Source organism: Lontra canadensis, unplaced genomic scaffold, assembly GCF_010015895.1.
Source record: "Lontra canadensis isolate GAN:19392208 unplaced genomic scaffold, GSC_riverotter_1.0 scaffold210, whole genome shotgun sequence".
NCBI lineage: Eukaryota > Metazoa > Chordata > Mammalia > Carnivora > Mustelidae > Lontra > Lontra canadensis.
The window spans coordinates 84,785-109,842 of NW_022631204.1; the positions used below are offsets into that span (position 1 = coordinate 84,785).

The 25,058-nt window shown below is 39.3% G+C and overlaps 1 protein-coding gene across 5 annotated transcripts in view; it reads left to right on the forward strand.

Annotated features, from left to right (window-relative positions):
* Positions 1-472: 472 nt before the first annotated feature.
* The window catches only part of PHKA1 (phosphorylase kinase regulatory subunit alpha 1), a 130,859-nt gene continuing 106,273 nt past the window's right edge, over positions 473-25,058 (forward strand). For all 5 annotated transcript variants that reach the window (XM_032848841.1, XM_032848842.1, XM_032848843.1 and 2 more), the window contains exons 1-4: positions 473-602; positions 1,403-1,561; positions 8,764-8,811; positions 10,659-10,827. In XM_032848841.1, the coding sequence (XP_032704732.1) occupies positions 525-602; positions 1,403-1,561; positions 8,764-8,811; positions 10,659-10,827 (454 nt within the window). In that variant the 5' untranslated portion in view covers positions 473-524. The remainder of the gene's footprint in view (positions 603-1,402; positions 1,562-8,763; positions 8,812-10,658; positions 10,828-25,058) is intronic.

Here is a 25,058-nt window from a genome sequence, read left to right on the forward strand (position 1 = left end):
TATTGCCTACGGTGACACATTCTCCGCCGCGGAGCGGGCGGGGGCGCCGAGGACCCGCGCGGGAGGGGCGGGCCGGGGCGAACTCCGAGGACGCAGCGCGCAGCTGCCAGGACCCGCGGAGCCCGCCCCGCCTTGGCTCGCGTCTCCCGCAGGGTGGAGAGGGCGCTGCAGCCGGTGACCCGCTGCCGGTCTCCGGGCGGGAACCTCGGGGCCACGGCCGTGTCCGGGAGTTCGGCGGGGGATGCAGGATCCTCTCCTGGAGGCCGGACGGGAGTAAGGGTGGCAGAGAGAGACGCCGGGGCGGGGAAGCTGCGGCTGGGCCGAAACCGTGGGAGTCTCGGACAATTGAGGGCGTGCGGTGGAGCCCTAGAGGCAGCCGTCGCGTGAACTGCCGGCGCCGGGCGTGGGTGGTGGGCTGGCTCAGCCGGGGCCTGGCCCTCTTGCTTCCCACCGCTAGAGCGGAGCTGCCGAGGGCCCCTGTGGCACGCAGGCTGTTTCTCTGAGGGCATTGGAAACGCGGCGCGATGAGGAGCCGGAGTAACTCTGGAGTCCGACTGGATGGCTACGCTCGCCTGGTGCATCAGACCATCCTGTGCCATCAGGTAGGTGAAGGGGTGTCGCTTGTAATCATCGAGGATGTGCAGTGTGCTAGCCTAGACGGAGACCGCTGGGGGAACGCCCCCCCGTGTGTGTGTGTGTGTGTGTGTGTGCGCGTGTAGCAAGTTCTCCCGCCGCCGCCTACACCCCCCCCCCGCCCCCCAAGCTGGGGAAGCCTTAGAGGAGCCTGAAGCTAGGTGTTGGGCCGAGAACCGAACTATGGACAAGCACAGTTAGTGGGGAGCCCTGAGCATTGGCTTCTGAGCCCTCCCCTTCGCCCCCTCCCCTTCGCCTCCTCCCTTGTCCTCCAAGCCACAGCATGATTCCAGGAGGGCACTGCTGAAAGAGATGTTGAAGCTTGTTTATTGACAACTCCCTCCCCTGACCCAGGTTTGGGCGTCATCTTCTTGCCCTCCAGCCAAAGAAGAGAAGTAGGGGAACATTTAGCCATTTTAAGACTAGATTAATGTGAAGATTTGAGGTACCTTGTATATACTGTTTATTATATATATTTTTTTCTTGTCCTTTGATGCTGGTTTTTCGTTGATAGTTTATTCTTTCTAACTGGAAAGTTAAAACACTGCCTTTCTTTTAACAATACTCACATTTCAGACTCATCAAGCTTCAGCTAGCCTTTCCGCTTATTCAAGATAGCAGTTGCTTGCACTTGATTGGAAGAGGTTATAAAACTCGGGAGTAGTGAAGTAGAAGACCAAAGTCCCTAAGTAACCCCTTTGATAGGTTTGGTCTCCTCATGTTAACACATTGTGGTTACCTGCCTGTCCTGTTTTTCTTGGTCTTGCAGAATCCAGTGACTGGCTTGCTTCCAGCCAGCTATGATCAGAAAGATGCCTGGGTCCGAGATAATGTGTACAGTATCTTGGCTGTGTGGGGTTTGGGCCTGGCCTATCGGAAGAATGCAGACCGGGACGAGGATAAGGCAAAGGCCTATGAACTGGAGCAGGTACTTAGAATAAATATACAGGGAGATCTGGAGCTGTGCCTGGTAGTGGGGAAGGGGGTTGAGGAGCAGGGATTAAAGGAAATGTAGCTCCAAGGAGCTAAAAGAACTATATTTTGCCTTTCTCCCACCCTCTTCACTTTCTTGAAATTACATTTCAAAAAGCTTTCCTGTATTGTACTAACTTTTTTTGGTGTAGTGGAAACATGAAACTTGCTGATTCAGGAGGGAGAGGGCACAGTCTGTTCTGTTACAGTGGAAAAACCTATCCTGGGATCTTTGCTGAAATTTATAATCCTCTTTCTAAGTAACAGTATTTTGCAGCCTTGAGCATATTTATTCTCATTGAGAAGAATATTTGGGGGCAGGTGTCTATCAATTTACTTCATTTCTTTTAAATGATAGGTGGTATTTGTATGAGGGTAACAGACACAAATTTGTAGACCTTCAAACTAGACACGAATAAAGAATTTATTTGTTAAATTTTATACTCATGACCTCTATTTCAGAGCCTGTCCCCCTCCCTCAGCAAAATAAGGTCAGAGTCAAGCAGATGCCTTTAAGCCAACTTTTAAGGCCCTTCACCTTTATAGAAAATAACATCCTTTATAGCACTGTTTCGACGGAGGGTGCTTCATTCTCTTTAATGACCCAGAAAATGATATTCTAAGCTACATAGGCTCTCTTAATGTTGTGATACTCTGCTGTCTCTTGTAAGGTACATGTGAATTCTTTTCCTCTAGTGGAGAAGATTCTACACCAGCCATTTGCTCAAGTGGTATCCCTCAGACTTGGGCAATCTGAGCTGTAGTCTTCATCTATAAATCAGAATGTTGAGATTTAGTTATTTTTTAAGAGCTTCTACATATTGCGGGGTTGCAGTTCTTGGCAATAGGTAAGTTTCACCATATTGTCCTCTGCAACAGTAGGTATTCCTTATTCCTTCAAGCTGTTATTGAGAGGGACTTGGGCCCTTCAGAAAAAAACTGCTGGAGTTTTTGCTTTAGCTCAGGAAGTACAGATCAATATTTTTATGACTTATAAAAATAATACATAGCCATTGTAAGAATTTGGAAAATATAGAAGAGTGTTCCAAAAATCCTGTAATCCTACTCTTCCACCCCTGAAATTCTGCATCCTACTGTAATGTTTGGCTATTCTCATCTCAGTATTTTGTTTGTTTTGCTAGAGATTAATATCAGTACCCAGGATTCCATACCTAGTACCATTTGACCAATTTTTTTTTCGATACCATTGGAAAAAATCTATTATCTCCTTGTTGACTAGTCATTCTATGAAGTTAACATTTTTCCTTCTATGGTCCAGGAAGAAAGAATTTAACAGAGGAAGGAGAAAAAATTAAGGAAACATTGAATTATTTACTTTAAAATTTTAATGTCTCATTAAATAGTTTTTAACATGGCCCCAAAATAGTTTTCATACTATCTCAGTAATAACTTTGAAATATCTCAAAAACATTACAGCAATAGGAAGCATCTTCAAAAAAAGAAACATTTCTCTGGAAATCATAAAATTTCTATGAACTTTCGTCATGAATTAAAACAGATTTTATTATTAGGTCTCATTAACTTTTTTCCTCAAATCTGACTCAGTTAATTCAGACTAGGGATTAGAAAACCATCTCTGTAAAGGGCCAGATAGGAAATAATTTTGGCATTGTGGGTCACATGTGGGTTCTGCCCAACCACTCAGCTCTTCAGTTATTGCACAAAAGCAGCCAGAGATTTATTTACAAAACACATGGTGAGCTAGATTTGTCCCTAATCTATGTGAGTGGTTCTAAACTCTGGCTGTACAGTGGAATCATTTGGGAAGCTTTTAAGAAATACTCTTACTGGACCCCACCCTAGAACAATTTAGATAAATCTCTGAAAGTGAAGCCTTGGGGCTTTAATATTTTAAAAAAAAACTGATTCTAAAGTGCAGCTGGGGTAATAACCACTGATTTGTGGCCAATAAGTGAGTATAGATTAAATCCAGGAAATCCATAAATTAAATTCCCACCTACTCTCAACTCTCCATTACTGTGTGGATTTTCCCAAACCACTGATTGTTAACCATTTTTACCTTTCCTTCCAACTCTCACCTTGGTTTCTCTCTAAGAAACAATGTCAGAGAACTAAAAAGAATTAGGAGACAAGGGTTTAGGGGACTATTTCTATCTTAGATTGAGAATATAACTATGCACATATATGTTGCCCTTTGCTCTTAGTTATAGAATATAGATATAGAATATGTGCATAGAATGTAACTATGCACATATATGTTGCCCTTCGCCCTATATATAAATGCCCTTTGCTCTTAGTCACATAGATATAGATATAGAAATACACCCATGAAAATAAATAAGCACACAAATAGACATAGCTCTTCGGATACCTCCAGTTCTGCTTCCTCCTCAATTTTGTTCTCTTTATGTAGTCTCTTATCTTTTCTCAGGAATTGAACCATACCCTTTGTAAGAATGACTTCCCAAACTGCATCTTTAACTCTGATCTCACTTCTGTTTCAAACCCTCATTTTCATTGTCTTCTGCTCAGTTGCACGTGGCTTCTCAAGCTCAGAATATCTGAAATCCTGTGTTCCATACTAAAAACAAATAAGAGACTACTGAAAACAGCAACTCGGCATACAGCCTTTATTCTCTTATTGGTGTCCTCGTTCTACCCGCATCCACCTGGGCAATGTTATTTAGAGAATTTCCTATAGTATATTTGTGGAACATTAGGTCAAGTAGGTTTGGGAATACATTAAACAGTGGGTTTCTTTACTCCATTATTTCTCAGAATCTTTGATACGTTAATGCACATTTCGAATCTAAGATGAGAGTGGGTTTTACAGCCTTTTCAGAATTTCCTGGACTGACTAGTGTTCTATAAAACACTGCCCTTAGGGTGATTTTGACTTGTCCCTTTTGCCTTTTGATACATGCAGACCAAAGTCTGTTGATTCTTATAATTTTTCCTGAATTCATCTCCTCCTTTCTATTCCCTTCTGCCTCAACCACAGTCTAGACTTTCATCACTTAACACTGTTGTGAAGATTTAAATTATATCATTTGCATTCTCAGCAATTTTTCTGTGGCTTTCATTTTCCTACCAGTAAAATCCAGATGTTTTAGATTGATAGGTAAGACTCTCTAGGGCTTGGTCCTACCCTGCTTTTTCAGTATCGTTACATTCTGGTGCCCTGCATTGTCACCCTCAGTTCCAACCAGGTTGGTGTCTTCATTACTCCTCTAACAATCCCTTAATGAGAATACCTGACATTTGTCTAAATACTTTTTGTTGTACTGCATACTTCCCCATAATTACTAGTATTTTATTCTCACAGTACCCTGTGATTTAGGTATTATCTACTCCAATTTACAAGTGAATGGACTGAAGCTTGGAGATGAGGCTAGGATTTGGTGGTGCCATGAACACAGCCTGGACTTAATGACTACAGATTAAGTCTTTGTGAATTTTTCCAACATGGAAATCATGGACATTCTCACCTCTGAACCTTTTTACAGGTTGTTTCTTCCACCCACAATGCCTGTTCTCTTCCAATCTGAACTAATGCTCCCCTTTCAAAGCCCAGCACCAGTTCTACTTTTTCTCTGGTTTCTGTCCTAAGACTACCACTCAGTTGTACAGTGACCACTTCTTTCCCAGGACTGCTTTCTTGGAACTTCTAGATCACTTGCAGTCTGTACCACTCAACATGTTCACTTTTTCATTTAGCAGACTTTATGTAATTTGTCATATGCCAGACCCCGTACTAGATATAAAAACCAAAGTGGGACAAAATCTTTATATTTACCTCTTAACTTCTTATTTTTTAAAATTTTTAATTTACAGGAAAGTTTAAAGAATAGTAAAATGAGCATATTTGCATACACTCTTTATCCAGATTTACTAAATTGTTAACATTTTGTCATATTTGCATCCTCCCTCTCTCAAAATGCATGCACACACACATACACACACACAATTTTTTTGATAAGCAATTTGCGAGTTACTTGCAAACATGGAATATACATTTTTAAAAATAGAGCCTGCTTGGGTCCGGGGTGGCTCAGTAGGTTAAGCATCTGACTCTTGACTTCGGCTCGGGTTAGAATCTCAGGGTCATGAGATGGAGCCCCACATTGGGCTCTGTGCTGAGCACGGAGCCTGCTTAAGGTTCTCTCTCTCCCTTTCCCCTCTCCTGCTCCTTCTCTCTCTAAATAATAATAATAATAATAATAATAATAATAATATAATAACGTCCGCTCAATCCATTGACTTAAAGTTTTTTTTTTAATTTTATGTATTTATTTGACAGAGAGAGACACAGCGAGAGAGAGAACACAAGTTGGGGGAGTGGGAGAGGGAAAAGCAGGCTTCCTACTGAACAGGGAGCCCAATGTGGGGCTCGATCCCAGGACCCTGGGATCATGACCTGAGCCAAAGGCAGACACTTAATGACTGAGCCACCCAGGCACCCCTGACTCAAAGTTTTATTTCTGAACCTGGTCTCTGTCCCTTTTTCTTGAGGAGTTTATAATCTAATGAGGGAGACAGATATATAAGCAAATAATTAAACAATACATTACACTGTATCTACAGGAGAGAAATACAGTAGAAAGTTCTATGGGACACAGGCAGGAATGTTTTTACTTTGAACAAAGCAAGGAAGGATACACAGAGGAAATGGATTTTAAAGGATAACTAGGAGTTGTTAGATAGACTGTGTTTATATTTTAGTTTTTTCTTTAATTCTTGTGTTCTGTCTCCCCCTTATCTTTATGTTCCACAAAGTCTGGTAGAGTGTTTTATATATTTTAGATGACCAACAAACATCTGATTGTACATATACCTGGAGAGAGATAAAGATGAATATTTACATAGATATGTTTGAGTATAGTTATATATCCTTATATGTCAATTTATAAATATGTAGATCCATATTCTCAAAAAGAGTAGGTGAGAAGGTGTCACTTGATGTAGTTATAAGCTCTACTATATGAATGAACATGTATAATTAATGCTAACTAGAGCACTGAAACAGAAAATGGCCAGTTTGGGGGAACACAAAGTACAGATAGTTTCCCTCATTCCCATATCCCCATGCTTTCTTTTTTTTCTTCCCCATGCTTTCTATTAATTTTATCCTGAATTGCAAGTTAGAACTTGAGAACAGAAATGGCTGACAGTGGCCATTCCAGGAGGACAAAAGTAAAACCAGGAATTCTCCACTGGGTCCACGATTCCCATGTTTACTATTTAAGTTAAAGAAAACATAGGGATGACTGGGTGGCTCAGGCAGTAAGTGTCCAATTCTTGATTTCACCCCAGGTCATGATCTCAGCATTGGGTCATGAGATCGAGCCCCCTGTTGGGCTCTGTGCTGGGCGTGGAACCTGCTTAAGATTCTCTCTCTGCTCCCTTTGCCCCTCCCCCTCCGTGCCCTTGTGCTCATTCTCTCTCTCTCTCTCTCTCAAAAAAAAAAAAAAGGAAGAAAAAAGAAAATGTAGGTAGCAGTAGCAGGGCTTGATGGTAAAGACAGTTGAAAGAATGTGATAGAAGCCTGTGAGTATGTGGTGACATATAGAAGATTGAAATTCAGAATTGAATCAAGTTCCCCACAGAGGAGGCTGTGTTAAATGCTTTCTCTAACAGGGTGTATTAAAAGGATGGTCTCTTTTTTTTAGGGTCAAAGTAGTGATAGAGATTTTCTTTTTTTTAACTTTGTGACAGACAGAGAGAGAGAGAGAGAGAGAGAATGCACAAGCAGGGGGAGGGGCAGAGGGAGAAGGAGAAGACGACTACCCGCTGAGTGGGGAGCCCAATGAGGGGCTCAATCCTAGGACCCTGGGATCATGACTGATCTGAAGGTGGATGCTTAGCTGATTGAGCCACCCAGGCGACCCCCCTCTTTTTTGTGATAAGGATTTTCTTATAGAGGTGGCAGTCAGTTTCATTATTTATAATAAATGCTTCATGTTCTAAAGGGTGATCATATACTGCCTGCCTGCTCTCTCTTATGTGTAAGCACACGCACTCGCTCGCTCTTTCCCTCCCCCCGCCATATATATATACATCCCTTGATCTGTAAGGGGAGGGCACCATTTGTAGACAGAAATAACTTAAGAAAGGGAATTCTCCCAAGGAAACACCTTTTTATTTATTCTCAATAAAAGACTACATAAAGACTTGAGCATAATTTAATAGATACTTATCCTTATTATGCTTATTGCTTATAGTCCCACTTCAGTGTTTTGAAGGAATGACAGAATGACCTGGCTCCCAAGCAGATTAGTTTTCAGAGATGTCCTGAGGCCACCTCTGAACTAGCATTCCCTGGAGTAACCTGCTTATATTTCTTTTGGACTGTGAAACAGAAAGCTTAAAGAAATGGAGAAGTTGTTTGATACTGTGTTTTTCTAAAATATATTGCCTACCCATGCCATGTTGATGGGCCCTTCTAGTGTCATGTACTATAACTAGTATAGCATATTATTTCTCTACTATATTGTAATTTTATTATTATTACTATGTTATATTATGCCAACTAGTACAGTATATAGTTGGTGATCAGAATTTTGGAACGTGAATGGAAAACTGAGTGCATTAGAAATTGCCAAGCCCTAGTAAGAGAAAGAGTGATGACTTGAGACTGAAGAATGACTGTAGCTTTTTTTTTTTTTCATGGAAAAGAGGTTGAGTTGCACTAACTATTCCCCTTCACACTTATTCTGAATTGAAGTTCATTTATTCTTTAAGGAAAATATACAGATAAATATTTCTGTGAACTCCTCAAGATGAGTCTTGGCTACTTTAGGAGAAAAAAAAAGTGATGATTTTGGCTTCTTCAGGACATAGGATCTATGATAAAATATCCTCATAGCTTTAGGACTTTTGAGCTGTCTTTTCTCCCAGCAAAATGTCCTCTAACAGGATGGTTGGCTTGGTTTTGTATAAACCTCTTGGAGCTTGGATTTTTTTTTTGACCTGAAAGAGGCACCAACTGCCACTTTTGATTCCACTTTTAGCTGCAATTTAGCTCTTCTGTGTGCCTATAAAGTAAATGCCATGTAAATAGGAACCCAGGATAGGGTTACTTGTTCTGAAAAGGTCATGTACCAACTGCAGTTGCTGACTAAGTGTTCCTGCAGCTAGGGGTGTTTATAACAGTCTTGTTCCCATTTATTTCTGCAGAGCGTAGTGAAGCTGATGAGGGGCCTGCTGCACTGCATGATCAGACAGGTATGGTATTGTTAACAGCTCCTTCTCTAATAAAAGCACATTGTAATCGTGTCTCTACCCTTTAGGAGATGTTCGCAGCTTATATTCTTTCGATTTCACAAATAGTAGACAGTGATTTTAGAAAATTTATAGAATCGAGGAGGGGAATGTCGCCATGATCTCACCACCCCGTTACCACTGGAACGTTTCCTTCCGGTCTTTTTCTACCCCCGTACAAATGCCTTTTTTGATATACTTCATCATTACTGTACATGCAATTAATTAAGTACATTGAGTAAAGATGATACAGGCATATAAGCCCTCATATGATACCCTTGGGACCAGGTACATTTTAGAATACAGATTTTTTCAGATTTTTCAGTACAGTGCAAATACTAGAATATTGTGCTCTCAGCAGGTCCAGAATAGCACTGCATCATCAAAAACATTAATCCCTCCATAGGGAAACATGCATTTTCACACTCAGTGAAATAAGTAAAGACTACAAATGACCCCATGTCAATTTGGATCAAATGTTGCCACCAAACGAATTTTGGCACAGAACTTAGAGAGGAAGAACCTTTATGGCAATATTTTAGACTTTAGGATTAGAGATTAGTACCAAAGGCTTTTATCTGCTTGGATTAATTTGCATTTTCCTGACCTTGAATGAAGTTGAACATCCTTTCCTGTGTAGATTGAAAACTTGCATTTCCTCTGTTAATTGCCTGTTGGGTCCTTTGTCTATTTTTCTTTTGGGCTGTCTCTTTCATGACTATTTGAGGAGTTGCTATACATTATGGATATTAATGTTTTGTCACATACACTGCAAATTTTTTCAGTAGCCTGTGGTTTATCTTTTGGGTTTGCTAATGATTTTTTTTTCATTCAAAAGGATTTTACTGAAAAAGAAAAAGTGTTTTACTTTTATCCTAGGAGATCTTTACACATGTTGCACACATTGAATCTAAACTGACTTTCTTTAGACCAAGATCACATTTTATTAGAAGTCGAGGCCCAGATTAGTAAAATGACTATCCACAGGCACATCACCAATCTAAAGTAGAAAGAAATCAACTCCAGACTTCTGAACTTCTTCGTCAGTGCTCTTGTCTGTATTAGCTCATTGCTATCACTCATTGCTATAATTTCTTTTTTCCCCTTCTCTGCTCCTTTTTTTTTGTATTTTAGATATTTGAATTTTCTATTTTCTACCTTACCAAACAGGTTTAAAGCCACCAACTTCATGAACCTTATTTAAAGGTACAGCAGTTTCTACGACATATCAAATGCACATATAATCAAATCTCAGTTTCAGGAACAAAGTCTTTCAGTTGTCCGTTGCACAATGTTTCCTTTCTGACCTCTGGTTTCAGCCCTCATTCCTACATTTTTCTCTGACATTCCATGTATGTCTCCCCAGCAATTTCTAGTACTCCTTCAAAATAAGTCCCCTTATCCTAATTTCCCTCCAAATTCCTCCCTCTGTTTCAGGAACAAATGTATCTTTTTTACAACTCAGCTGGCTCTTCTTACTAGGCTGTTCGCACTCAACCCCTCTGCATCTCAGTTGATATCTGCAGTGTGGCAAAACAACCATCCGAAATGTGAAAGGGAGGTAATGAGTAGGAAATAGTTGGCCTTAACTGGCCTGATTTTGTAATTAAATTGCTTAAATTTAAAAAAAAACAACAACAGCAAACTTTCCTGGTTGCCTTAATGTAGGGAAAAATAAGTAACAATGTACTTTAAATATTCACCATCGCCTGTAAACCAACCGCAATAAGATATGTTCGAGTGCTGCAGAAGGATGGCATGTGGGATGATGTTTCTGCATTGCCTGCCTTTACTGTTCTTGTTTTCTTCAGGTGGATAAAGTCGAATCCTTCAAGTATAGTCAGAGTACCAAGGATAGCCTCCATGCCAAGTACAATACTAAAACCTGTGCCACTGTAGTGGGTGATGACCAGTGGGGACACCTGCAGTTGGACGCTACCTCCGTGTACCTGCTCTTCTTAGCACAAATGACTGCCTCAGGTCAGTAGCAGGACAGAGTGGCTGGGAGCCACTGCAGTGAGGAGCACTGGCTCCTGCACCTGTGGCTTCTCCAGGAAACGACATAGCCATTGACCTTTCTCAAAGACACCCAATGGAAATACTATACTTTGCACAGTTTTTACAGAGAAACCAACTCTCTGAGATCTAGTTAATATTCTTTTCCCTTGAAAAATAAGTCTGGGGTACTAAGTAATTGTTTTTAAATGGAGAACCAGGAAATCCGGGGTCTATTTTATTTAGATGGGTATTCTTTGTCTTTCATTAATCCTCAGATACCATGAGATGGTGAGATTAGAAAGAAGGGCTAGGGTTTATTGCTTGTTCTCATGCTATACACTGAACAGCCTTTAGTAAGTACTAACATAAACTGAATCACCTACTTTCTACTATTCTTTATATATGTATTATAAAAAGGCATCTGTCTAAACGCATCTAAATTACATTAAAGGGAATTAACTTAGGAATCAGAATTCAAATATTTATTTTTTATTATTGAATAATACACCCTTTTCAGATGGTTTTGTTATTAGGTTTAGGTCTTTACCTGAAAAAGGAAAATGTAAGAACAATCATAATTCCCTTTTCTTTTTCCTAACTTGGGGAGGATGATGAATCTGATCACACTCTGTTTGTAAATTAAACAGGACCTTTTCCAGATCTTCCTGAGTAAGTAAATATACTCAGAATACCACATTTTTTGACATTCGAATTTATTTTTCTTCCTATCCGGCTATAGAATTCCTGAGTACTAAGGGCATTTGGGGCAAGAATTGCCCTAGAAAATTCTTGTTCTCGTTTTCTTTCATAAATAAATATTTGGTGATAAAGCCTTCCTTTTTTTTCTAAACCCTCTGGAAGGCACAGACCAGAAGCTGAAATACCTTTTATTAAAATGATAACATGGCTACCCTTATACTCCCATATTTTGGAGGGGAGGTTCCTCCATGAATAAATATATATTTCAGATTTTATACATTTATATAGAATGGCAGCTATAACTTCATTTCCAGCATTCTTTTAGTACCCACTCTGGAGTGTTTTTCTACAAAGCAAATTGTCTAAATATTTCTTATAGTTTTCATTTTGAGTCCAGAAGGGAGTAGAAATATACTAAAGAGGCTTATATAAGACATACTCATTCAACAAGTATTTGTTGATTTCTGATATTTGATTTTCACCTCAATAAGCTGACTTTGATAGGTGCTTGGAAAAAGATGGATATAATTTGATTGGGCTGGGCGACTGGGTGACTTGGTTGGTTAAGCATCCGCCTTTAGCTCAGGTCATGATCCCAGGGTCCTGGGATCGAGTCCCACTTCAGGCTCCCTGTTCAGCGGGGAGTCTGCTTCTCCCTTTCTTTCTGCCTCTCCCCCCTGCTCGTGCTCTCTCATGTTCTTTCTCTCTCTTTCTCTCTCAAATAAGTAAATAAAATCTTTTTAAAAAATAAAGGTTGATCAGACCTTTGCAGAATAAATAGGAATAAGTAGAATTTCACAAGTCAGAGAAGGAAAGGGAATAGCATGACAACAGCACAAAAGTTGGAAAGATACTGGCCACCTAGGTAATACTAGTTATCTTCTATGGCTAGAGAGTAAGATAGATCTAGAAAAATGCCAAAAGGTGAAGCTAGACAGTTGGAGCTAGCTGTTTAAAGGCCTGTAAATCATGCTAGGTAGTTTGGAGTTTAGTCTATAGTCATTAGAGAACTACTCAGGGTAAATAATCAAGAAACTTTCAGATGATTGGCTCGGTAGCAGGAGGATAGATTGAATGGATGAGAAAATTAACCTGGAGGACTAGTCAGGAGGTTAGTGGAATACTTTAGGCAAGAAATGATGGAGAACACATGTAAGGCAGTACCCTTGAGGTTGAAAAGGATAGATGTGAGAGGTAATCAGTAGATAATGTATGAAAGATCTTCATGGAAAATTTTCATCTTTCATGTAAGTAATTCTCTGCACATGTTTGAATTCTTAAAACCTTGGTTAAAAGAGAGGCTTAGTTAGAAGCTGACTACCTTTCCCCCCAGCAGAATAACCATAAATTGTGAAAATAAATTTATAAAAACCCAACCATTTAGTCAATGGACATTGTCCTAAGGGCATACGGCAAGCAGAGAAACATTTATTTAAGCAAATCTGAATCTTGATAAGAGCAGCAAGAGTGTGGCATTTGGACCACAACCTACTTCCTCCCTCTCCCCACTCACCATGACAGAAGCAGTACTCAGCATGAATGCAGCCAAGAATATAAGGCTTCCTCTTCCCCTACCTCCCAGTTTAGGGCTATGATGTCTCCCCAAGAGAGGTTGCCAGCATTTCTCATTCTCCCCACCTCTGTGTTATGGAAGCTCTGGTCCAGCCAAGAATAACTAAGGGATGTGGAACTCTACTCCTACTCCTCAGTCCCACCCATGGAGCTTAACCCCAGACAGAGCAGTCCAAGAATAATAGGCTTGGCCAACCTTGCTTGTAGCATGAAGGGACAGACAGGCCACAGACAGAAAAGCTCCATAGTCCTTCCCAAGAAAACTGACTTTATTTGGAACTGACTGTGGGAAAGTTCAAGTCTAAGGGCATTGAAAAACAGTGGAGATTTTTTGTTCTAAGAAATTAAGAGGAGTTTTATAGCTCAATAAGAGCAACAAACTAACCCATAGACTAGCTAGAAGTTTTAGCAGAGAGTCAGGGACAGAGACAGCTAAAAAGAGTTATCCTAGGGTTAGAACAGGTGCCAAAGGCTGGTCTCAAAATCCTGAAATGAGGTTTGAATTTAATTGGATGAGACTGTGGGACAGTTTTTACTTCAGAACAATATACAGAATAATAGAGCAATCAGCTGGCAATTGGTGGAGTTTAACAACTGAGTATGATACCAACAGAGGCAGACACCACGGAAGACCAAAACAAAACTGCAGTCTTCCTTGGGTGACAGTGTGAATGCCCAAGGCTACATCCTCCAGGGAACAGCATCAGAGGCTCCATACTGTGGGAAAAATAGATTTCATTGAAATTGTCCAGCCAAGTCACTAAACAAATAGCAAGTAAACATAAACAAGCCCCATACAGGAGGGTATTGATATATCTAAGGAGTTTCTGCAACATATTTTCTGCATTATCTAGTTTTCAACAAAAATGTATGACACATGCAAAAAAACAGGAAAGTCTGAGTCAACACACACAAAAAGCAGGTAACAGAAACTGCCTTTGAGAGGAACCATTATGTTGAATTTAGGAGACAGACTTCAAAACAGTTACTATAAAAATGTCCAAAAATCTAAAGGGTACCATGCTTAACAAAGTAAAGGAAAATATGATGAAAGCATTTCTTCAAATAGAGAATATCAATAAAGAGATAAAAATGATCCAAATAAAAAAATTTGTAGTAGAAAAGTATAGTAACTTATTTTTGTTCCAATTGTAGTTAGTTAACCTATAGTATAATATTGGTTTCAGAGATAGAATTTAATAATTCATCACTTACATCTGACACCCAAGTGCTCATCATAACAAGTGCCCTACTTAATACATATCTCCCATTTAATGCATCTCCCAACTACCTCCCTCCATCAGTCCTCAGTTTGTTCTCTATTAAGAGTCTCTTATGATTTGCTTCCCTTTTTTCCCTTCCCATATGTTCTTCCATTTTGTTTCTTAAATTCCACATACAAGTGAAATCATATGGTATTTGTCTTTCTCTGACTGACTTATTTCACTTAGCATAGTACACTCTAGCTCCATCCACCTCACTGCAAATGACAAGATTTCATTCTTTTTGATGGCTGAGTAATACTCTGTTGGGTATATGTACCACATCGTCTTTATCCTTTCATCAGTCAATGGACATTTGGGTTCTTTCCATAGTTTGGCTATTGTTGATAATGCTGCTATAAACATCAGGGTATATATACCCCTTTGAATCTGTATTTTTATATCCTTTAGGTAAGTACCTACTAGTGCAATTGCTGGCTAATAGGGTAGTTCTGTTTTGAACTTTTAGAGGAACCTCCATACTGTTTTCCAGTGGCTGCACCAGTCTGCATTCCCACCAACAGTGTAAGAGTGTTCTCCTTTCTCCAAATCCTCACCAATATCTGTTGTTTCCTGACTTACTGATTTTAGCCATTCTGACCAGTGTGAGGTGGTATCTCATTGTGGCTTTGATTTGTATTTCCATGATGATGAGTGATGTTGACCATCTTTTCATGTGTCTGTTGCCCATCTGTATGTCTTTTTTGGAAAGATGTATATTTGTGCCTTTGGCCTACTTCTTAACTGAATTAATTTGTTTTTTGGGTGTTGAGTTTGATAAATTCCTTATAGATTATGGATACTAACTGTCATAAAGGAAAGATTCACGGCAGCCATACTCTTAGTTTCAAAGGGGAAAAAACACTATTGATATTATAAAAAATCTAATAGAAACAGAAAAAAGAAAAGGGAAATCTGCACAGAGATGAGGGCAATAGTAAGCAGTAAAGGAGTATAAGACAGAGTTATATCAAATTGAGTACTTACAACATCCAATCTCGTTAGTTGGGGAATCCCCTTGGATATAGCTAGGCTGGAGACCTTATTGAGAGGCCTGGACAGAGTCCTTACCTCAGCTGAGACTTCCAACTGACCATCCCCATAAAGGCTGTATTTATAGGTCAAGTGACATGGCAAGTGATGGGGGTCTGAAGTTAAACAGTCGTTTGCTTATGTGCAGTTTGGAGCAAGCTGCATTCCTATGTTATCATTTCTTTACATAGTCAAGGATCCTCGGCTAGGTGTGCTTGCCTCCCATCCCAGATTCCACTGGGGGGCAGCAGCCCAGCCTGGAGCTGGAAAGGATGTAAGGCAAAATTTATAGTTCTTGGGATCCAGACCAGAAGGGCCAATTAGCTGACCTGGAGTCCAGCTAATGTCAACTAATCAGGCTCCCAAGGTCCCTTATGCAGCACAAGTATCACAAATGACATTCTTTAGCCAACCTGTGTAGGTGCAGGTCGGGGTAGTCAGTTAAGCAAAAGAAATCATAGAAACCTCTATCCATATAATACACTGACCCTTTATCAGATAAGTAAATTGCAAAATCTTCTGCCATTATATATATTACCTTTTAGGGTTTTTTTTTTAAGATTGTATTTATTTATTTGAGAGACTGAGTGAATGAGAGTGAGAACACGAGCAGGGACAGAGGGAGAGGGAGAAGCACACTCACCTGCTAAGCAGGAAGCCCAATGCGGGACTCAGTCCCAGGACCCTGGGACTATGACCTGAGCTGAAGGCAGACACTTAACTGACTGACCCACCCAGGTGCCCCTGTTGCCTTTTAGTTTTGTTAATTGTTTCCTTCTCTCTACAGAAGCTTTTCATTTTGATAAGTCCTAATAGTTCATTTTTGCTTTTGTTTCCCTTGCCTCCAGCAATGTGTCTTGTAAGAAATTGCTCTGGCCAAGGTCAAAGAGGTGGCCACCTGTGTTCTCTAGGATTTTGATGGTTTCCTGTCTCACATTTAGGTCTTTCATCCATTTTGAATTTATTTTTGTGTATGCTGTAAGAAAGTGGTCCAGTTTCATTCTTCTGCATGTTATTGTCCAGTTTTCCCAACAGCATTTGTTGAAGAGACTGTTTTTTTCCCCTCACTGGATGTTCATTCTTGCTCTTTTGCAGATTAGTTGACCATATAGTTGTGGTTCCATTTCTGTGTTTTCTATTCTGTTCCATTGATCTGTGTGTCTGTATTTGTGCCAGTATCATACTGTCTTCATGAGTACAGTTTTGTAATGTAGCTTGAAATCTGGAATCATGATGCCTCCAGCTTTGCTTTGCTTTTTCAGGACTGCTTTGGCTATTCAGGGTCTTTTGTGGTTCCATACAAATATTAGGATTATTTGTTCAAGCTCTGTGAAAAATGCTGGTGATACTTTTGAAAATTTCACTTGAGAGGCTAAACATATTTGAGCTGGCAGGAGAAAGAATCAGCATACTTGAAGATAGGTCAACAGAGATTATGCAATCTGAAGAACAGAAGAAAAATATAATAAAAATGAATAGAACCCAAGAGAAATGTAGAACAAGATTTAGAGCATCAACTCATGTGTAATGAGAGTATCCAAAGGAAAGTAAGGAGCAGAAAATATATTCAAAGAAATCATGGCTGAATACACTTCAAATTTGATGAAAAACATTGATCTATACATCAAAGAAGCTTAATGATCTCCAAGTAGGATGAATAGAGATCCACACCCAGAAAGAATAATAGTAAAAATATTAAAAAGCAGAACATCTTCAGAGCAATGAGAAAAATGACTTGTCATGTACAAGGGAACCCAAATAAAAGTTAGCTGACTTCTCTTCAAAAAGAAAAAATGGAGGCCCAAAGGAAGTAGAATGTTGCATTATTCAAAAAAGAACCTGTCAACCAAGAACTTTTATCCAACAAAACTATCAGAAATGAAGTGAAATGAAGACATTCTCGGATAAATAAAACCTGAAAATTTGTGGCTGGTAGACCTATCTCATGAGAATTATGAAAGAAGTTCTTCAGGTTGGAATCAGGTGACCCCAGATAGTAATTGGAATCTGTACCAAAAAACCAAAGTACTTGTGAAAGACAAATACCATATAATTTCACTCATATGTAGAACTTAAAAAAACAAATGAATGAAGAAACAAGAGACAAAATGAACAAACAGACTCTTAAATACAGAGAACAAACTGGTGGTTGCCAGAGGGGAGGTTGGTTGGGGGGTGGGAATAGGTGAAATAGATAAAGGGGATTAGGAGTGCACTTAACTTGGGGCACCTGGCCGGCTCAGTAAATAGAGAATAGGACTCTTGATCTCAGGGTCATGAGTTGAAATCCCATGTTGGGCATAGAGCTTGTTTAAAAAATATATGTTAAAAAATTTTTAAAAAGAGTACACTTAATGAGACCTGAGAAACATAGAGATTTGTTGAATCATGATATTGTATACATGAAACTAATATAATACTGTATGTTAATTATACTTGAATGTTTTAAAAAATGAAAAAAGAGAAAAAGAAAAAAACAGTGGTAAAAATAATTATAAAATACAATATAATTACATATCTCTTCTTTCTTAACTGATCTAAAAATCAGTTGTATAAAATAGTATAATTGTATCATTGCGGCTATAGTATCTAAAAGTTTAATATATTTGATAATGAGAGAATTAAGGAAGTGTGGGGGAACAAAGCAATATTGAATTAAGGAAATAATACCAAATGATAAATCCACAGGAACAAAGGAAGACCACCAGAAATGGTAAATTACATTATTAATATTATAAAATATAAATATCTAATTTCCTCTCAACTTTTTAAAAAGATATAAAATTATATAGAGAGATTTGAGATGATGGCGGCTGAGTAAGAGGACCCTAAGCTTGTCTCATCCCACAAACACAACTAGATAACTATCAAATCATTCTGAATACCCCAGAAATCAATCTGAAGACTGACAGAACAAACTCCACAACTAAGGGACAGAAGAAGCCACATCAAAGAAGGTAGAAAATGTATAGACATGCTTTAGGGGAGAAACATCATGGGGTGCTGCCAAAGGAAGAGAGCTGTGGTTGGAGAGAAGGAGAGAGGGAGGAGCACATTAGAATGCACAAGGAGAACGTTTCCTCAAAGCCATTGGCTGGGAAAATGAGAAGGGCTTACTTTTGTGAATTGTTGCAACCAGCAGGGCTTAAGGACCAGCAGGCTTGGCTGGGATGGAGCCATGAGGGCACTGCCCTTCTCCTGAATAGAAGGCAGGCAAATAACCCCAGGGGGGCAGATGGTATGGAAACAGCAATCTGAAGGACACTTGGGGCACACAGAAGAGAGACAATTTTCACTTCCTGGAGCATGTTCCTGAGAGGCAGAGTTCAGAGAGATGCCTCTGTGGGGACAAAGGAATTGTATGGCACAATTTTCTTCCCCTGCCCCTCACCATAAATATAGAACCACCTGTGGGAAGCAATGCATTGCCCACACTGGCTGCCAAACATGCTTACAGCAAGCCCTCCCTCCCCTGTGTTCTTGCGGGACTGCCCTTCTCAGTCAGCCTTGCCTCAGTCCCAGCATGGCAGGTCCCTTGCCCAGAAGACCAGCAGAAAAATCTCACACCATGTCACCCAACCAGAGTTCAGCAGGGCTTCAGTTCTTCTGGAAATGGTGTCAGGTCTCATTTTACAACCAGATGAGAGCATTAGTTAAAACTAGTTAAAATGTGCCACATTATGGTCAAGATCCAAACACTGCCCACTTCAGGCAAGGAGAGCCTCTGCAGATGCCTGGCTGAAGGATAGAGCAACCAAAACATGACAGCAGATGCATGCAATACATACCAGAGACATATCCTGAAGCACCGGGCCCTGTACACTGTATGACCTCTTCTTCATAAAGCCATTATTCTCAGGAGCAGGAAACATACGAGCTTGTCTAACAGACGGAAAAAGCCAGAGATTTAGACAAAATACCAAGATGGAGGATTTCATCCCAAATGAAAGAACAAGATGAGGTCATGGCCAGAGATCTAAGTGAAATAGAAGTAACATGCGTCATGGAGAACTTAAAGCAAAAATGATAAGGATACTAGCTGAGCCTGAGAAAAGAATGGAAGGCCCTTACCACAAAGATAAAAGAAGTAAAAAAGAATCAGAAAGAAAAAATGCAGTAACTGAGAATGGAAATAGGCTTGATGCAATGAACACAAGGCTGGAAAAGAAGAGAAATGAATAAATGATGTAGAGAACAAAATAATGAAAAATAATGAAGCTGAACAAAAGAGAGGAAGAAAAATGATGGAACACGAGAATAAACTTAAGGAATTCAGTGACTCCATCAAATGTAATAACATTCATATTGTAGGAGTGCCTAAAGAAGAGAGAGAGAAGGGGACAGAAAGTTTATTTCAGAAAATAATAGCTGAAAACTTCTCTAATCTGGGGAAGGAAACAGACTAGATCTAGATCCAGGGGCACAGAGAACTCCTATCAAAATCAACAAAAGCAGGTCCACACCAAGACGTATAGTAATTAAATTTGCAAAATATAGTGATAAAGAAAAGAATCTTTAAAGCAGCAAGGGATGCAGGGAGCATGGGGCCCTGTGCTTGGACTCCATTGTGGCAGAGGTTGGGCCTGCCCTTCTGGAAGCAAGGGAGACCTTATCATCTCACAGCCTCTGAGTCTCTTCCTGAAGTGCCTTCTTCCTGCCACCTGCAATGGAGGAGGAGGAGGAACACAGGACTCCCCACAAGAACCCATCACCAAATCCCCTTAAGACCACGTCCCCCCAGCTCCCTCATAAGCCTGTCCAACATGCTTTCTCTCACTCTCGGACCTCACAGGCTACAGGCAGAATGGACCTCTGAGTTTCCAGATTAAAAGTGAATTAACAACAACAATAACAAAGGAAGACAAAAGAAGTCCTTAACTTAGAAGGGAAGACCCATAAGGCTAGCTGGAGATTTCTCAACAGAAACTCAGCAAGCCAGAAGGGAGTGGCATGATGTATTCCAATGCAAAATGGGAAAAATCTGCAGCCAAGAATCCTCTATCCAGCAAGGCTATCATTCGCAATAGAAGGAGAGAGAAAGAGTTTCCCAGAGGAATGAAAACTAAAGGAGTTCATGACCACTAAATCAGCCCTGCAAGAAATATGAAAGGGAGACTCTTTGAGTGGAAAGTAAAGACCAGAAGTCACAAACACAAGAAAGGAACAGAGGAAAATCTCCAGGAACAATGACAAAACAAGTAATAAAGTGGCACTAAATACATGCCTATCAATTATTACTCTGTATGTAAATGGACTAAACAAATCAAAAGACAAAGAGTGTCAGAATGGATTTTTAAAAAAGAATCATCTATGCTGCCTACAAGAGACTCATTTTAGACCTAAAGACACCTGCATATTAGAAAGTGAGGGGATAGAGAACATTTTTCATGCAAATGGACATCAAAAGAAAGCCAGAGTAGCAATGCTTATACTGGAGAGAGTAGACTTTAAACACTGTAACAAGAGATGAAGAAGGGCACTATATCATAATAAAGGGGGAAAATCCAACATGAAGATCTTAAAATTGTAAATATTTATGTACCTAACATGGGAGGACCCAAATATATAGAATAATTCATAGCAAACATAAAGGAACTCATTGATAATAATAGTAGGGGACTTTAACTGCCCACTTATGTCAATGGACAGGTCATCTAAGCAGAAAATTAACAAGGAAACAATGGATTTGAATGACACACTGGACAGGATGGACTTAACAGATATATTCAGAACATTCCATCCCAAAGCAGCAAAATATACATCCCTTTCACGTGCACATGGGATGTTCTCCAGAACAGATCACATACAGAACAGATCTAGGTAACAGATGAGGCCTTAGCCAGTACTAATGAGATCATACCATGCATCTTTTCTGACCACAAGGCTATGAAACTTGAAGTAAACCACAAGAAAAAATTTGGAAAGACCACAAATACAGAGGTTAAACAGCATGCTGCTAAACAATGAATAGGTCAACCAGGAAAAGAAAGAAGTTTTTTAAAATACATGGAAATAAATGAAAAGGAAAACACAATGGTGTAAAACCTTTGGGGTGCAGCAGAAATGGTCCTAAGAGAGAAGTATATAACAATATAGGCCTACCTTAAGAAGCAATAAAAATCTAAAACAGCCTTACCAAAAGGAGCTAAAAAAAGAACAACAAAACCTAAAACCAGCAGAAGGAATGAAATAATAAAGACTAGTGCAAAAATAAATTATATAGAAAATTTTAAAACACAATAGATCAATGAAACCAGGAGCCAGTTCTTTGAATATATTAATAAAATTGACAAACCTCTAATCAGACTTATTAAAAAGGAAAGAGAAAGGACCCAAATAAATAAAATCAAATGAGAGAAGAGAAATAACCAACAACACAGAAATACAAAAAATTATAAGAGAATATTATGAAAGACTATATGCCGATAAATTGGAGAATCTGGAAGAAATGGATAAATTCCTAGAAACACATAAACTACCAAAACTGAAACAAGAAAATATAGAAAACTTGAACAGACCAATAACCAGCAAAGAAGTTGAATCAATAATCAGAAAACTCCCTACACACAAAAGTGCAGGGTCAGATGCTATCACCAGCGAATTCTACCAAACATCTGAAGAAGAGTTAATACCTATTCTTCTCAAACTATTCCAAGGAAGGAAGGAAAACTTCCAAATTCATTCTGTGAAGCCAGCATTACCCTGATACCAAAACCATTTAAAGACAGCACAAAAAAGAAAAGTGCCAGCCAATATCCCTGATGAATGCTGATGCAGAATTATCCACAAGATACTAGCAAACCGAATCCAACTGTACATTAAAAGATTCATTCACCACAATCAAGTGAGGTTTATTCCTTGGTAGCAAGGGTGGTTCAAAATTCTCAAATTAATCAACATGATACACCACATTAATAAAAGACAGGATAAGAACCATATGATCCTTTCAATAGATGCAGGAAAAAATTTGACAAAGTAGGACATCTGTTCTTATTGATAAATCCTCCACAAGTAGGGTTAGAAGGAGCATACCTCAACATCATAAAGGTCTTAATGTGAAAAAAAAAAACACAGCTAATATCATCCTCAATGTGGAAGAACTGAGAGTTTTTCCTCTGTGGTCAGGAACAGGGATATCTACTCTCACCACTGATATTTAACATAGTATTAGAAATCCTAGCCATAGCAATCAGACAACAAAAAGAAAGAAGAGGCATCCAAATTGGTAAGGAAGAAATAAAATATTCACTACTTGCAGGTGACATGATACTGTATATAGAAAACCCCAGCAGCACCTGGATGGCTCAGTTGGTTAAGTGTCCAACTTGTGGTTTCAGCTCAGGTCATGATCTCATGGGTCCTGGGATTGTGCCCCACATCAGGCTCACCACTCAGTGGTGCTAAGTCTGCTTGAGATTCTCTCCCTCTGCCCCTCACCTAATGTTCCCCCACCCCTTAAAAACAAATATATCTTTAAAAAAGAAAACCGTAGGGGCGCCTGGGTGGCTCAGTGGGTTAAAGCCTCTGCCTTCGTCTCAGGTCATGATCTCAGAGTCCTGGGATCGAGCCCCACATCAGGCTCTCTGTTCAGTGGGGAGCCTGCTTCCTCCTCTCTCTCTGCCTGCCTCTCCGCCTACTTGTAATCTCTGTCTGTCAAATAAATAAATAAATAAAATTTTAAAAAAAACTGTAAAGACTCCACCAGAAAATTGCTAGAACTGATATAGAAATTCAGTAAAGTCACAGGGTAAAAAATCAACATACAGCAGTCTGTTGCATTTTTATACACCAGTAATGAAGCATGGAAATCAAGGAATCTCTCCCATTTACAATTGCACCAAAAACCACTAGGAATAAACCTAACCAAAGAGTTTATAAAAAAAAGACCTGTACTCTGAAAACTATAAAACAGTGATGAAGAAAATCGAAGATGACACAAAGAAATGGAAAAACATTCTATGCTCTTGGATTGGATGAAAAAAACATGATTCAAATGTCTGTATTATCCAAAGCAATCTATACAGTTCACGCAACCCCTATCAAAATACCAATAGCATTTTTCACAGAGCTAGAACAAACAATTCTAGAAATTGTATGGATCCACAAAGACCCAAAGCGGGAGGCATCACAATTCCAGACTTCAAGTTATATTACAAAGTTGTAGTGATCAAAACAGTAGGGTACTGGCACAAAAATAGACACATAGATCATGGAACAGAATAGAAAATCCAGAAATGAATCTACAACTATATGGTCAGTTAATCTTTGACAGTGAGGGAAAGAATATCCAATGGAAAAAAGACAGTCTCTTCAACAAATGGTGTTGGGAAAACTGGGCAGCAATATGCAGAAGAATGAAACTGGACCACCTTCATACACCATACACAAAAATAAATTCAAAGTGGATTAAAGAGCTAAATGTGAGACAGGAAACCATCAAAATCCTGGAAGAGAACACAGGCAGTAACCTTTGTGACATCAACCATAGCAACTTCTTGCTAGATATGTCTCCTAAGACAAGGGAAACAAAAGCAAAAATGACTATTGAGACTTCATCAAGATAAAAGGCTTCTGCACAACAAAAATTAACAAAACCAAAAGGCAGCCTAAAAAATGGGAGAAGGCATTTGCAAATGACATATCTGATAAAGGTTTAGTATCCAAAGTATATAAATAATTTATGAAACACAACACCTGAAAAACCAATAAGCCAGTTAAGAAGTGGGCAGAAGGCATGAATAGACATTTTTCCAAAAAAGACATACAGATGGACAACAGACACATGAAAGATGCTAAACATCATTCATCGTCAGAAAAATACAAATCAAAACTGTAATGAGATATCACCTCACACCTCTGGGAATGGCTAAAATCAACAACACAAGAAACAACAAGTGTTGGCAAGGATGTGGAGAAAGGGAACCCTCCTGCACTGTTGCTAGGAAGGCAAACTGGTACAGCCACTCTGAAAAACAGTATGGAGGTTTTCCAAAAGTTAAAAAAAAAAGAAGCCTACCATATGATTCAGCAATTGCAATACTAGATATTTACCCAGAAGATACAAAAAAGTTATTCAAAGGAATACATGCACCCTGATGCTTATAGCAGCATTATCAACAATAGACAAATTGTGGAAAGAGTACAAATGACCATTGATCAAGGAACGCATAAAGATGATGTGGTATATAGTATACCATCAAAAGCCATCAAAAAGAATGAAATCTTGCCATTTGCAATGACATGGATCCATATGATTTCACTCATATGCGGAATTTAAGAAACAAAATAGATGAACATACGGGAAGGGAAAAAAAGAGAAGGTGGCTAACCATAAGAGGCTTTTAACTACAAAGAACAAACGTTTGCTAGAGGGGATGTGGGTGGGGGGATAGGCTAAATGGGTCATAGGCATTAAGGAAGGCACTTTTGTGATGAGCACCTGGTTTTATTTTTTTATTTTTTTATTATGTTCAATTAGCCAATATGTAGTACATCATTAGTTTTTGATGCAGTGTTCAACAGTTTGTTAGAGCAGTGGGTTTTATATGTAGGTGATGAGTCACTAAATTCTACTCCTGAAACTATTACACTGTATGTTAACTAACTAGAATTTAAAAAAAAAAAAAACTTAAAGAAAAAAAATGGAAA